The sequence below is a fragment of the Homalodisca vitripennis genome, chromosome 2 (assembly GCF_021130785.1).
Source record: "Homalodisca vitripennis isolate AUS2020 chromosome 2, UT_GWSS_2.1, whole genome shotgun sequence".
Lineage (NCBI taxonomy): Eukaryota > Metazoa > Arthropoda > Insecta > Hemiptera > Cicadellidae > Homalodisca > Homalodisca vitripennis.
Window position 1 is genome coordinate 147370210 of NC_060208.1, and position 14810 is coordinate 147385019.

A 14810-nucleotide genomic window follows, 5' to 3' on the forward strand; every position below is an offset into this window, starting at 1 on the left:
CTGTCCCAAGACCGACTCTGCAGAAGACTTGCTCGAGGTGACAAGCCACCAGAAGAAGCAGCTGCCACTCGTCTGGGAAGGAAAAACTATAATGGGAGACCAGCTGGAAATGGAGCTTGTTGAGTACCTGCTTCAGATGGAGAGCAAGTTTTACGGTCTCACCAGACAAGATGTTCGCAGAATAGCTTACCAACTTTGTGTAAGAAACGGGATAAAAAATCCGTTCAAAAACAGAGGGGTTAGCTGGTAGGGCTTGGTTCGACCATTTTATGAGGCGGCACAAGGATGTATTATCTGTATTGAAACCTTCAGCAACTTCATTTTCAAGGGCAAATGGATTCAATGAAGAGGCAGTAAACAATTTCTTCGACATCTTAGAAGCTGAGTATAGGAAACACAAATACCCAGCCGACAGAGTTTTCAATGTCGACGAGACAGGGATATCTGTGGTTCAGGAGTAAAATTCCCAGAGTGATTGGTTTACGGGGGAAGAGACAAGTGGGAGCTCTTAGCTCAGCTGAAAGAGGCTCATCCTTGTGACTGTCATCTGTTGCATGAGCGCAGGGGGCACTTTCATTCCGCCCATGTTAATTTTCCCAAGAAAAAACATTGACAGATCTGCTTATGAAAGGTGCTCCACCAGGGGCGATTGGTAGGTGCCACCCTTCAGGGTGGATACAATCAAACCTGTTTACAGACTGGCTACGCCATTTTATTGAGAAGACTAAGCCAACAAAGAAGATCCTGTACTTCTGATCCTAGATGGTCACAACTCTCACACAAAAAACATAGATATTGTGAATCTTGCGAGGGATAACTTCATATCAATCATTAGTTTGCCCCCACACACGTCACATAAGCTACAACCGTTAGACAAGTCATTCCTGGGGCCACTAAAACACCACTACAGTGAACAAAATACGCCGGTATATTCGACATGGCGAAAAACGAGTGGGACCCTATGACAAGCGTACCTAGCTTGCCAGACAGGGTCGATAGCTGTGAATGGGGTTTAAAACAACCGGATTGTATCCATGCAACAGGAATGTCTTCACTGCTGCAGACTGTTGCACCATCATCTGAAGAGACATTCGACATGGAAACCCCTACTGCAAGCAAGAAAGAGAAAGCCGACACAGCCTCAAATGGTACACAACTTTGAACACTCAGAGGAGGACGTCGATGATCCTGAAGAGATTATCCAAAGTCTTAAGTGAGGATCCCCACCCCCCCCCCCCCCCACCCCCCCCCCCCCCCACCCCCCCCCCCCCCCACCCCCCCCCCCCCCCACCCCCCCCCCCCCCCACCCCCCCCCCCCCCATGAATATTGGTTAACGTATGTTTGGTTTTTATCAATAAAATGTGGATTACAACAGCACTTAACAATTGTATAACAGATCACTTTATCTACTAAATAATCTCATAAATATTATGAAATTCAACTGTAGTGTAGTATACGTTGTTGCATGTGATGACAGGTGATAGCGTTGGTGAGCAGCAGCTGGACTCGTGGTACGACGCCCGCTGTGATGTCTGGTCACTGGGTATCACTGCTATCGAACTGGCGCAGGGTGACCCTCCTCTGTCAGACTTGCACCCTATGCGGGCGCTGTTCCAAATACCACGCAACCCACCACCAACGCTGGAACGGACTGACTGCCCTGACCTGGCAGACTTCGTGGCTGAGCTACTTGTCAAAGACCTGGAGCAACGGCCTTTCGCTAAGGAACTTCTCAGGCATCCCCTCATGAAGAAAGGAGCAGTGTGCGCTCAAAAGGTCAGTCCCATAAATTTTTAAAACTTTAAAAGATTTAAAAGATTTAATGACCAAATTACTTGGTTAGGAGTATATTAATATAACAATTTACATGCTAACTGTGTAAAATAGTTAGTTATTTTGTTGTTATTTTTTTTACAGACTGTATTAAAGTTTTGTGCATGCTAGATGCCAAAAGGTTTCAGTGATAACCTTTAAAACAAAAGATTAGGATCAGGAGCTGAATTTCCCTGGACTACAAAATGTATTCCACCATCTGGACATAAGTGCCTTAATGGGGATGGAAATTGTGCAAAGAATAGATAAAGGATGTCTGTTAAAGACGTGTGTAATACAGTTTTATCTGGTTTTCTTTTGTGTTTAAATAATTTAAATTGATTTTCTGAATAATCTAGTGTACTGATTCTATTCAACAAAGTGATAATATATAAAAGTGGTTGCTGTTAATTAACTTTCTTTTCAAATATTTTGATGCCCAACATATTTAATTTTTATTTCATTATTATTTTTATTACCTAATTTAAATATAAGAGAGGAAGGCTGCACATAGCTTTTCTTGATACCTTTGATTTTAGATGATAAATTATTCTTATTAGATTCACATTCTTATCAGTAATCAAAATTACTCTTATGAGATTCACATTCTTATCAGTAATCAAAATTACTCTTATTAGATTCACATTCTTATCAGTAATCATATGCTGGAGCAATATTGGATCAGGCTCAGAACTATGATGACATAAAGACTGAAACATTAAAAATTGTGGTTTACAAAATCTTAAAACAGGTTCTGGAGTAAACAAGTGCAGTCAGCTAATAGGATCGAGCAAATGGTGTGTTTTATTAACCTCCCGGTTCTGTTTCTGAGTTGTTATGACATGTTGTAAAGGGAGATATATTTGTTTATTACCCAGTTTACTGGCCATATTCTTGTTGTGTTAAGGTGCTTTAGTATGTTACTGAACAGCGTGTTTATTATGACACCGTTGTTTAAACCTATTATATTTTACAAAACTTGTTTTAAGTGTTGGCAATTTTTAATTTTGGAAGATTCTGACTTGTAATTTGAAATCACATATAATTTTATTTTATTATTAAACTTTGATGTTTTTCTTGTGATCTTTTAAGTTACAGTCAGCTCACATCAACTCAAACTTCAATTACTTGATGTAATCATTATTATGAACAGTTTACCACACTTCTTATAAACACATGATTAGTATGAAAATGCAGAATGACGACTCAAAATAATGTTACCTCTGATAATTCAGGCTTGACTGCAATGTATAAATCAGAATGCTTTAGGGAATATTTATTTAGTGAAATTTATTTTTATTACTGAATATTTTGTCTTAGGGCTTTATTATTTCAAGTACAGCACCACATTGTAAAATTATATTCCAGGTGGTAGTGATAATGGAATATAGTGCTGTTATCTATCTTTATAAATTGAATTTTATTTAGTTAGCATCCATCTCGGGTAAGTTTTACTCACAAAGAAGCAATCACTATAACTCGGACCATTCATATACTGTATTCAATTGAACTGAATGGTTAATGTTAAATATAAAAAGGTAGGAATACACCACACCATGTATGGCTTTGCTGAGAATCAATACAAAAAATGAAGTCTATAGATCATTTCATTATTGACAGATATAATGGCAGTCAATCATATGGAGAAGAAATTTTTACATCCCCAAAATAAACAAATAAGAAATTCTGTCAGCCTACTGAGTTCAGTGACGCTCAGCCAAATACCAAGGTTGGACATGCACCATTTTTATTTATGTAGAAAAGAAGTTTTGTGCAAAATTTCAAATCTACAGATTAAATCTTTTTTGAGATATATTTCCACATGATACATTAACTTTTTTTTCGTTAAATTGGGTTTAATATCAGTGTATAAATATTAAACATCTACTTGTACATACCAAATCACCATAAAATTATATTGTCCTTGTTAGGATAGTTAAGCTACACATTTTAATATGTCACAAGTTAAAATCTGGTGTACCTATTTAGTTTGTTTACAAATTTATTTATTCTGCTATCTTTTCATTACCATCAAGGTTACCCGTAAGACCTATGTAAAAATATTCATGAACGCTCAGGCAAACCCCATGGCTGACATGCACAATCATCCTTCTCAGTGTTCTTTATACAGAAATGAAGCTTTATCCACTATTTCAAGTCTATAGGTCCATTCTTGCTTGTCTCTAAAAAAAGTGTTGTAGTAAATCTTTATAATAAAATTGTGAAATAAGTAGACTTATTTGTTATGAATCAATAGTATGGAAATAAATCACACATATCTCCTCAAGGTGCGGGCTGAACTTCAGGCTGAAATCAAACGACAACGTGTGAGTGGACGTTGCCACAGACAGCCTGAAGTAACCACAAAACATGGGAAACTGAAGACTGACCGGAAAGAAATGCCTCGGAAGATGTATGTCGACGATTTAGCAGTTCTTGATATTTTAACCGAGGTAAGTTTTAAAATCACATTAGAAACACAGTTTCACTTTTCCAATAAGCTGTCTAGGAATTTGTCATTATTAAACATAGAGTTAAATATATTTAGATGTTGTTTAGTATGTTAAAATTTATTTTATTTATAATAAGGTGTGAATGGTTGGAGGACTAAAAGGGTACTATCTCATAGTAACTGAAATTTGGTAGTGCGAATTCAGTGTTGTTCTAATAATTATATAAATGTATTACAAGTGTTTGAATACTTATTCTTTTTAAATTTAGATTTAAATACATCCTAAAATCAAAACATTATTAATATTATGCAATACAAATTAATTAATTCAAAGGAATATGATTGTAAAGGATGATCTAAACATTAAAATGAAAGGAAATTCTATTGTAACATAAATAATGTGTTACAGGACTCAATAGTTGAACAGCTTCAACAGAGGTATGAGATGAACCAAATCTACACTTACATTGGTGATATTCTTGTGGCTGTGAACCCATTTACTGACCTTGGCATGTACACACCAATGGTAAGAAACTGTTAAGTTTTGTTAGACAAATTCTATAAGTGTTATATGTTGATTATAATGTTATCTAAGAGTCTTACTAATGAAGGGGATGTAAAGGTAAACAAGTAGTACTATTGTATCAACATTGTTGTTTGGATGCAGGAACAGAAGCGATACTGTAGTCAGTCTCGTAGTGCAAACCCTCCACACATTTTTGCGGTAGCTGACGCAGCGTATCAGGCGCTGATGCACCAAAGAATCAGCCAAAGTATAGTCATCAGTGGGGAGAGTGGTGCAGGAAAGACCGAGAGTGGCAACTTGCTCCTCAAACAACTTGTCTTCCTAGGCAAGGTACGCTAGGAAATATTTGGAAATCCAGTAATCATCAATCAGTTGTATGTAGTTCTAAGATGTGTTTTTGCTAAGTACATAGTATTAGGAATACTCCATGAGTAGTTCAATATCTTCTGTTTGGAGATTTCAGAAATTGAAGGAATGTTGATTGAGGCTATGGGTATTTTACATTGTATTGTTACCTTATAGATATCTCCAAATACGTCTTATCTAGTGTATTCCTCAATACTTCCTCAATATAAATTCTGTCACAGTAAGTTTTTCTTTAAAAACTACAGATTCTCCAAATAATCCAGTGTAGGTGTTAAGAGTTGTACATGTATTTCTTGTCAATATTTTTCTTTAATCAATTCTTAGACAAAATAGAAGAAATACAATTTTGTAAGTTTGGACATTATAATAATGATAATGATAATAATGATATTTTCCTCCCTCCATTTTTACACTAAGACTCCTGCTGTTAACTTCTTAACAGCTCATCTTCTCCATTTCCTCACCACCCAAATTTCAGTTGTATTTATCAGTTGATAATTCAATTACCACCAATTTCAATCACAACCTAAGTGCAACATTTGTTCTCATGATGCTATTATTGTGTTCAAAATATTATTACTACATATCATAAGTCATTTGACATGCACTGATGACTTCTGCTTTCTATCACATATTCACCTTCCCTTCAAAGCACAAATATTTGTGCTGAATAGTAGTTTCTCTTAAGGCTCTTATGTTCTACGAATATAAAATATTTCTATCAGCTATATAAAGTAATACATTATATATCAGTAATAAAAGTTTGAAACATAAAATAGAATTTCATATCAGTATTGTTTTATTTTCCAACTATAATGCTTTTTCAATTTCTCACTTTAAGTGTTCAATATATTTGAAAATTTTGAATATATTTTAATTATAAATTTTTAGATGATTTTTAGAACCAATTTAAAAAAGTACCATTAAAACATCTGAAATGTATCAACATTTTAGAGCTCATTTACATTTTTAATTTAAATTTAAAATATCTATTTAGAATTATGTACTGTTATTCAGACTATAAGTGTACAATTAAATTATTTTTAGTTTTACATTAATTTTTAGATAATGTTTACCGATTACATATGTTTCAAATAAATTGATTAATATTGTTAAGTTTTTTTAATATTCTATGGAAAATTCACTGGGTATTCAGTTCTTTGACATTTAGAGTTTTGCTGAATGTCACAAAAATGTTTGACATCAATTAAATTCTCAACCAATTATTTTCCAGGCACCAAATCGTGACCTGGAGGCTCGTATTCTCCAAGTAAACCCAATCATGGAGGCATTTGGCAACGCTCAGACAGGGATCAACTCCAACTCATCGAGGTTTGGGAAATTCCTGGAATTGAGTATGACAAGAGGTGGTCGTGTGACAGGCGCTCGACTCTCTGTTTACCTCTTGGAGCAATCTCGGGTTGCGCAGCAGATGCAGTTAGTGTTCAGATTCTTGTACTTCTATTATATTCAGAGAACAGTTATCATAAGAGCTACCATCTTACATTGCAAGTGTAAATTAATGGATTTTGTGGTGTAAACATTCCGATATGAACTAAAAATGATAAATTAACATGTCGTAGAGTTTATTGATATTAAGTGTTTTGAGGTTAATATTTCTAAATTGGATTTTAGTACTGATTTTTCTAACGCAAGGTCAATAGGATAATGTGTGTTAAAGATAATACAAAATTAATGTGAATAAATTTAATTTTTTCTAATCACATTTTACTTTACCGACTTAACAAAAGTGGAGAAATACTTCAAAAGGTTGAAGTATATGGTAGTAAGTTACACAACTATCATGTTATATAGTTATAATGGTAGTATGTGTTTGAAGTAGGGTATGAAATACTTCATAATTGAAAAATAAAAATCTTTATTGTATACTATAGTACACTAGTTGCATAAATTATTTTTATGTGGCTGATGTCTGCCAATATTTTTCCTCATATTATTGATTTTTTACACACACACACACACACACACACACATATGCACGCACGCACACACACACACACATATATATATAGTACAAAGTTTACGTAGGATATTCTGAAGACTGTTTGGATAAAACTGTAAATGAATGTTTTGATACCGAGTCTTACCTGATTAGTTCTTTCAGACAATAATCCATTTTTATAAGCCTGTAAGCTTTCATTAGATTGCAGAAAATGGCGGCAAAATGTTCCTTATTTTAGGAATTGATAAAGGAATTTAGGATAGTGGACTCCAGTACCAGTAGATGATCACTAGTTGACTTGCCTTGGCGAAAGGTACTCTGAGAAGATGATAAAAGGTTGTTAATTTCTATAAACCAAACCAGTGGGCGATTTACAATTTCTTCGAGGACTTTATAGAGGCTACTCGTAAGGGAGATTGGCCGATAGTTTTATCATTTCAAGATGTTGGCAAAGTGTAAATTTGCAACTGTGAAAGACACCTGTTGCAAGAGTGGTTTCTTATTTGGTTCATGTAGCCCAACTAGGGCTGATCCCTACATGATCTAGTCTCGCCTTTGCTCTGGATTTTCTAAACCAAGGAAGGTTATCCTCAGTGGGAAATCTACACTGGATGCAGCAAAAACAAATATGTTGTCACATGCACTGGAGAAATATCATGGGTCTCTAGGAGTTCCACAGTACTAAACACAAATGTTGAGATATAGGGAGAAGGGATAACTTGATCGACAGGACTGGTTTATTGCATAGAACTGTGGATTGTGGTAAGAGTAGGTGGGGCTTCCTTAATGTTAAAGGCTTAAGCAAGTCTGAATGTGAGGTAGACACTCCTTCCCCCTGATCACTTTGAATAATAGAACTTCAAACAAATTTAGCCTCCCCTACTTTGAAGATGAGATGGCTGTAATACTTCCTATCTCATTACGGCTGTACACAAGATCTCTTCAGGAGATAACCCTAATTCTCTTACTGTGACCCATCTTGAATATCCTGTCAATCTGAAAGCCATGGATAAATCATTTCAATTTTAGTAGGAGTAGAAGTTGCCTCAAATTCTTTTTTCAAAATACAAAGAACAAAAAATAAAGGCCACATGTTAGTTACTACGCAATATACAGTTTTAATAATAATAAAATAGTTAGGTGTAGACTATAGTAACATAAACTGGACCATGGTAATCTTATGATTCATAACATGTAATAAAAACAAAATTTAAAGATATTTTACTAACCATACTAACTTACACTGTATTATAGAGTAAGTACCTATGTACTTTTGTTATCGACATCATTATGCTTAGGAATTTCATCATTAATACCACTCAATAAATTATTCAAATCTTCTTGATGTTTTACAGAAGTGAAAGAAACTTCCATGTGTTTTACTACCTATACGATGGCCTCAACAATGATGGTAGGCTAGCAGAGTTCCACCTGGATCCCTTACTACGAACACGGCACACCTTCCTCACTGCTGACAGTCAGGACGTCCTGAGTCGCCAGGTCTGTGTAGCAATAGTCTTACAACTAAAATATACCTAATAAAATAATTATAAACAATACTTAATAATATAATATAATATAATGTATTTTGGTAATATAATATAATATATTTTGGTAATATAATATAATATATTTTGGTAATATAATATAATATATTTTTGTAATATAATATAATGTATTTTTGTAATAAAAAAACGTATTTTTGTAATATAATATAATATATTTTTATAATATAATATTTATTTAATTTTAATTAAGATTCTATTCTAAAATGCAAACCATAATAAAAATAAATTGTAACTTTAATTTATATTTAATTCACTTACAGTGAATTATAAATTTAATAAAAAAGTAATGAAGCTAATGTAACTTAAAATATATGAAATGAATTATAATCATGTACTGTTGTAGAATAAACATATAAAATGGATTTTTCAAACAATAGATCATACAAAAATGTACCTATTAAACAAAATCTTAAACTTAAATGTAAAATAGTCTTTTATAAATTAAATGCAGAAACAAATAAAAAAAATAATAACTTTCATTTTGATTACATCATTTTTCATACAATAATAGAATAGTGATCATTACTTAATAACATATTTTTGTTGTGGTAATTTATATTAGTGGTCTACGTGACCAAACTTACTTAGACAAAGATGCTAGAGGCTATGCTATCTTTTCTAAATCATTCTTATTCTGAAAATATTTCAATAGATTTAACTTAACATCACGTTTCACTTAAATTTTTAAAAGTGGCACTTGCCATATATGCGGCACAAAGAGTCAGGGTAAGTGGATGCACTGTTTATACAGTATGAATATACGTGCTTGTTTATGTTACTTGTGGAAGCATAAATATTTTCCAATCTTGTTTAAAATCATACCAGTCTTTAAACTTCTTTCATGACACCTACTTGTAGCATAAGTTAAAATCAAAGTGGCGTTTGAAGATAAAAATGTAGTTATAGAATTTTTTAATAAAATTATCAAATTTGTACCTCAGAACATTGTTGTGTATTTTTAGAAGACTGTATATGTAAAGTAAATTATAAGTGATTATTTATTTAAGTACATGTACTTGGGTATGGTTTGCATTTCATCTTTATTAATGGTATATAATATATGGTATATTTACCAATGAATTGTAGGAATGTGTATTTTTATTTAAATATATAAACTTTTAAAAAGAACAAGTTTGCTATTTTGCAAGTATATTGACATTTCTTGAAGATGAGGGACTTTACTTGATGTAAAGTTTAATGGTTTCCAGTAATTAGGAATAAAATAAGAATAAGTTACTACTTTTTTTATATAAACCTTGAGTTAAACTCAAGTTACCAATGCAAGGCTATCTCTGAAATACAATATTTAATAGTCTTAATGTTTCATTGCTAAATTTAACTAAATACTTTCCAGTTTTATAGTATTTACCTCATGTAAAATAATAAGACACTTTTCGAATATTACAGACTGCTCTAAATACGTATGGTTATTTCAAGTTTTATCACTCTTGAAAATATTTGTATTTTTTACTTTTGTTTAAAAAATAATTTATCAAGTAAAAAAAGTTAATAATCTTTTTTGCTGCACTAATTAGAATGTAATATTTCAGAACAATGTACAAAAATTCAGAGAGCTGAAGTCTGCATTTGAGGTGGTCGGGTTCAGAGACGGTGAGGTCAACTCAATTTACCGAGTCATCTCAGGTATCCTACACCTTGGGGATATTGAATTCGGAGAAGTGATCTCAGATGACAACACTGACAACAAGAGTAGAGTCATCGATCTTGCACCTTTACACCGAGGTCTCAGATCTGTTTAGTTATTGTTTAGTAGAACTGTGAAAACAATGTCCTAACTTTTGTGTGTAATACAGATCTCAATTACTTTACATTAAATTCTAGATATATTAGAGCAGCTAGTTAAATGTTGAAAGTAAGATCCTTGTGTGATCAATCACACATGGCAATGGTGACCAACGGCAAGTCATTAGGTACCAGTAATTGTTGAATAGAAAGACAAGAAGTAGAGGAAATTAGATTTCAAACTTCTTTGTTCACACAGTTTGAACTTTACAGTTTTTTGTGCAAATGATTGCATTATACATGTACGTAAATAATAATTATAATAATATAAACATTTGCACAATATGCATATATATAATACACAATATCCATGACCAGTCCTTTTATCCATTATGCTTCATTTGCTTTATGAAGATGGGCTGTATTAACTAAGGTTACTTCAACATAAGATCTTTCTCTCTTTCAAGGGTTACTTTAGAAATAGATACTTAAACACTTTTCTTGAAAAAAGACTATAGTTCAATAAGTTCGTTTTCTTTGGTTTCTTAATCATATTTGTTTATTGGACTGTTGTTACTGTCAAACTTTAGGTAGTGTTGCTTTTTGAGTGATTAAACCTGTTAACCCAATGCGGATCGTATTGTTGTGGCGCGCGGGCACCAGCGGGCATGAATTAATTTACGGTCAGTGGCCGCACGAACAGCAATGTTGCGCCACATCGTATAGCTCGCTATTGTATACTAGAAAATTCAGCTGTGAAGGTATTCGTTGAGATGGAACATGGGCCTTCTGGGGTATCCGTGATGTAGGAACGATAACACGCGAGCAAGGTTCCGGGGTGGTGGCAGGATGATGTCTGAATCATAGTCTAAATAAAGCGGGCCGAGCGAACCGATTACAACATCCGGGCCATTGTCTAGACTAAACCCGCCAACATGTACGTCTGCGTCGTTTAGTTCTGTGTCACTAACCTCAAAAGTATTATAATAACAACTGATGAAAACACCCAATCAGAAGCGCTAAAAAGCAGAGAGTAAACTCATATGGATGATTTTTCAACTTCGACATACCACTGTGATCTGTAGGATATTTATAAAACTTTTGAAAACTCTAAACGTGGACCATTGTTAAACACTCTTAGTTGACAAGTGAAGACGATCGCCCAATCTATCAGACATTAACAGAACTATTTGGAGGGAAACTTAAATGTAGACCGCTTTTGCGACCTGAGCTCGTCATCGTGCCGTTAGGCCCGACCGCTGCGTGACGAGCCCAGCTCGTCAGTGATCCGCAATGGGTTAAGAGCTAAAATTTTAAATATAAATATTGTTTTCTTCAAAAAGAATATAGAGATATTAAATGTTGTTTTACCTGTGGAAAATGAAAGCCTATGAAGGCCTTGACGAAGGGTGAGAAGGACGTTGCTGCTACCCTTTTCTGTATAAGGTGATAGTGTTTCTATTTTTTCATCAGGTCTTAAGGTTCAAATACACACAGACAAAGACACAAAGTGATTCAATGCTAAACTATTATATATATATATATATAAAGGAAACTGGATTTTTCCAGACATTTGCCATCATTCAGTGAAACGAAAAATCAGTAACACTACGTTTTAGGTAAATAACTGACCTAATACATAATTACAAACTAGATTAAAATAAACAAATCATACCAAAGCGTTGTGACCCGCCTAAGTCAGGAATCACAACCACCATGTTGTCAGTCAACTTCACTTACTCTAAAACATGCACTTCATAAAAAACTATACACAACACTAATCATTAAAACCGAACTACAGAATACAGGTCACAATACGTCTGCATTTGTCTACCAACCACCTACGACTGACCAGAGGCCAATAGCAAATGGCAATCGTCACGGCAGAAAAAAGATGGCGGAAATAAAAAGGAAGGGGGACAGGAATGAGCCTTTTTTTATTATTATTATAAAAAAAAGCTCTGATACAATTGGTTTATGCTAGATGAACTTCTTAAAACCATACTGTGACTGCATTGGTATATTGGTATCATATATAATTTATATGAAATAAGATATGTGGATCGCAGAAATCGGCTCTGTGTATTTTATTCCATATATTAACATATATTTGATAGTTTCACTTTATATTGTGTCGTTGTCTGTATATTTGTATCCTAAGCCCAGTAATAAGCTGATTGATGCAATATGTAAATCCTCTTGAATGTACGTTTTTATCATTTATGAATAAATCATTTAAAAAAACTACCTTTTAATTAGAATGCTGAGTAAAGTGTGCACAATCTGCATATCCATTTATATTGGGAGTCATCGTTTGTTAGTAATTCCAGTTAAGGCTTTAAAGTATTATTCATGTGGGAATTCATAGATTTTTTATTAATAATTAAGTTTTAAAAACATATTAAAAAATACCATTATAATTTAATTTATAATGGTATTAAAAAATATGCATTTCTCCAGGTTCCAGCTTACTGGGGATAGAAGCAAGTGACCTGCTGGAGTGCCTGACAGCAAACAGTGTCGTAACCCGAGGAGAAACCATAACCAGGAATAACTCTGTGGTGGAAGCCATTGCCACGAGAGATGCAATGGCAAAGGCCCTCTACAGTCGGCTTTTTGACTGGCTTGTCAACTGTGTCAATAGCCTGCTGTCTTTCAACTCAAGGTTTTCATATTTTAGTTTTTTAGTTTAAATTAACTGAGTAAATTGTTTCTCAAAGTTAAAAGTTTGAAATTTGTTAACAGTGAGACCGAAGTATTATATCTCAGTATTTTAATTGTATTAGCAATGGTTTGACATAGTGTTAACTGCAGTCATGTGTCTTGTCACTGGTTACGAAAGTCTAAGAACCAGGATTACAATTTATCCTTTCTTTTTCAAGCACAAATCGTATAACATATGATTAAGTAAGGCTAAAGTTTATAAATTAATACACATGATACTGACTATACTGAAGACAAATATTTACAACACAATACTCACAAAACAATATCTATATAATACTCAATATACTGAAAAGCAGAACAGATAGCCTGCAAAAGGCATGTATAGATGCAACAACACTGTATGCAACAGGTTTGAGAGTGCTTAAATTGGTGTTATATGGTTAGAAAACAAATAAAAATGAGAGAGGGAATGGCTGAACATTGAGGAGAGTGTGATGTAGCCTTCAAGCTGTCATGCTAGACTGATCATGTAATTAATATATCTACATCCCTCACTTGCACTGTGCTAAATATTAAAGCTAGGAATTAAATTTTTAAGAATAAGTATAATTTTATTTTGTTTGTTACAAGTTATAAACAGTCAATAAATCCTATTTTTCATAATAAAATATTAATAACCAAAAATATATTCTTACTACTTTATAAAAAATAAAAATTATCTTTTTAATAACTTATTTTAAATTAGAATAAATCTAATTATGAGGACTAATTAATTTTTCTTAATAATTAGGATCTCTGGAGGCAAAATACCTATTTGGAGGTTCCATTCCCTTATTAGATTTTTGCGCTTAGAACTAACTAAAACAAATACACTTTTTTCCTACTTATAATAATTTTAAATTTTAAAAAGTCCAAAATGAAGTAAAATGTGTAACCTGGTTTTAAAACTGAATGGACATGAGTTTACATTAGAAAAGTACTTCTGTGAAACCAACATAATTTATAAAACCAAAAATTATACTTTAGAAATTATCATTTACACCAAATTAAAAAAGTAGGCTTAATAAACTAACTTGGCCCAAAATATTTCTTAACCAAATTTTAATTTTTTCATAAATAGGATTTGATAGGATTTGATAGGATTTATGAATTTTTGATTTCTAACTTTAGAAACTAAAAAAATGGGAAATTCATACTAAATACTTGCTTTAACCTTTTGAGTCTTAATCTCCAGGTATTGGTTTATCAGAAGTAAGTGTGAGAAAAGAGAAAAGCCAGAGTCCGAATACAAGAATTGTTGCTATTGAGATAGTAGTCATCCTTTTAAAAATTTTAATTTTTGTTATTAGAAAAGATAAATCTTACCCGAAAAGCTCTTGATACAATGCAATTACAAGTTATTAGTTTGAGAATACATGATAAACGATACACAAGGCAGATAGTCTTGCACATTGATAGCACTTTGAAAAATGAGTATAAAAAGTTCATTTTTTAGAATAAATGTTGATTTTGGGTGCATGTGAATTTGTAAAAAAATTATATTGTTTATTCAGGGAATACTATGCTTTATGAGTGGAGAATTTTTATTGGACAAATGTTTGGGTTGTGTTTATAAAAGAATTGTATGGAAATTTAAAGTAATCAATTAAAGAAAATAATATAGAGCGGGAGAGTTTTTTATACTTCTTATTTATGTACTATTTTGTCTGTTA

The 14810-nt window shown here is 33.0% G+C and overlaps 1 protein-coding gene across 4 annotated transcripts in view; it reads left to right on the top strand.

Moving 5' to 3' along the window:
• Positions 1–1456: 1456 nt before the first annotated feature.
• LOC124354869 (myosin-IIIb-like) overlaps positions 1457–14810 on the top strand; it is a 43645-nt gene continuing 30291 nt past the window's right edge. For all 4 annotated transcript variants that reach the window (XR_006921721.1, XM_046805626.1, XM_046805624.1 and 1 more), the window contains exons 1-8: positions 1457–1777; positions 4102–4266; positions 4675–4791; positions 4933–5121; positions 6392–6594; positions 8476–8620; positions 10239–10431; positions 12892–13096. Coding sequence is in view for 3 of the 4 variants with exons in the window: in XM_046805626.1 (XP_046661582.1) it covers positions 1472–1777; positions 4102–4266; positions 4675–4791; positions 4933–5121; positions 6392–6594; positions 8476–8620; positions 10239–10431; positions 12892–13096 (1523 nt within the window). In the remaining variant the exon portion in view is untranslated. The remainder of the gene's footprint in view (positions 1778–4101; positions 4267–4674; positions 4792–4932; positions 5122–6391; positions 6595–8475; positions 8621–10238; positions 10432–12891; positions 13097–14810) is intronic.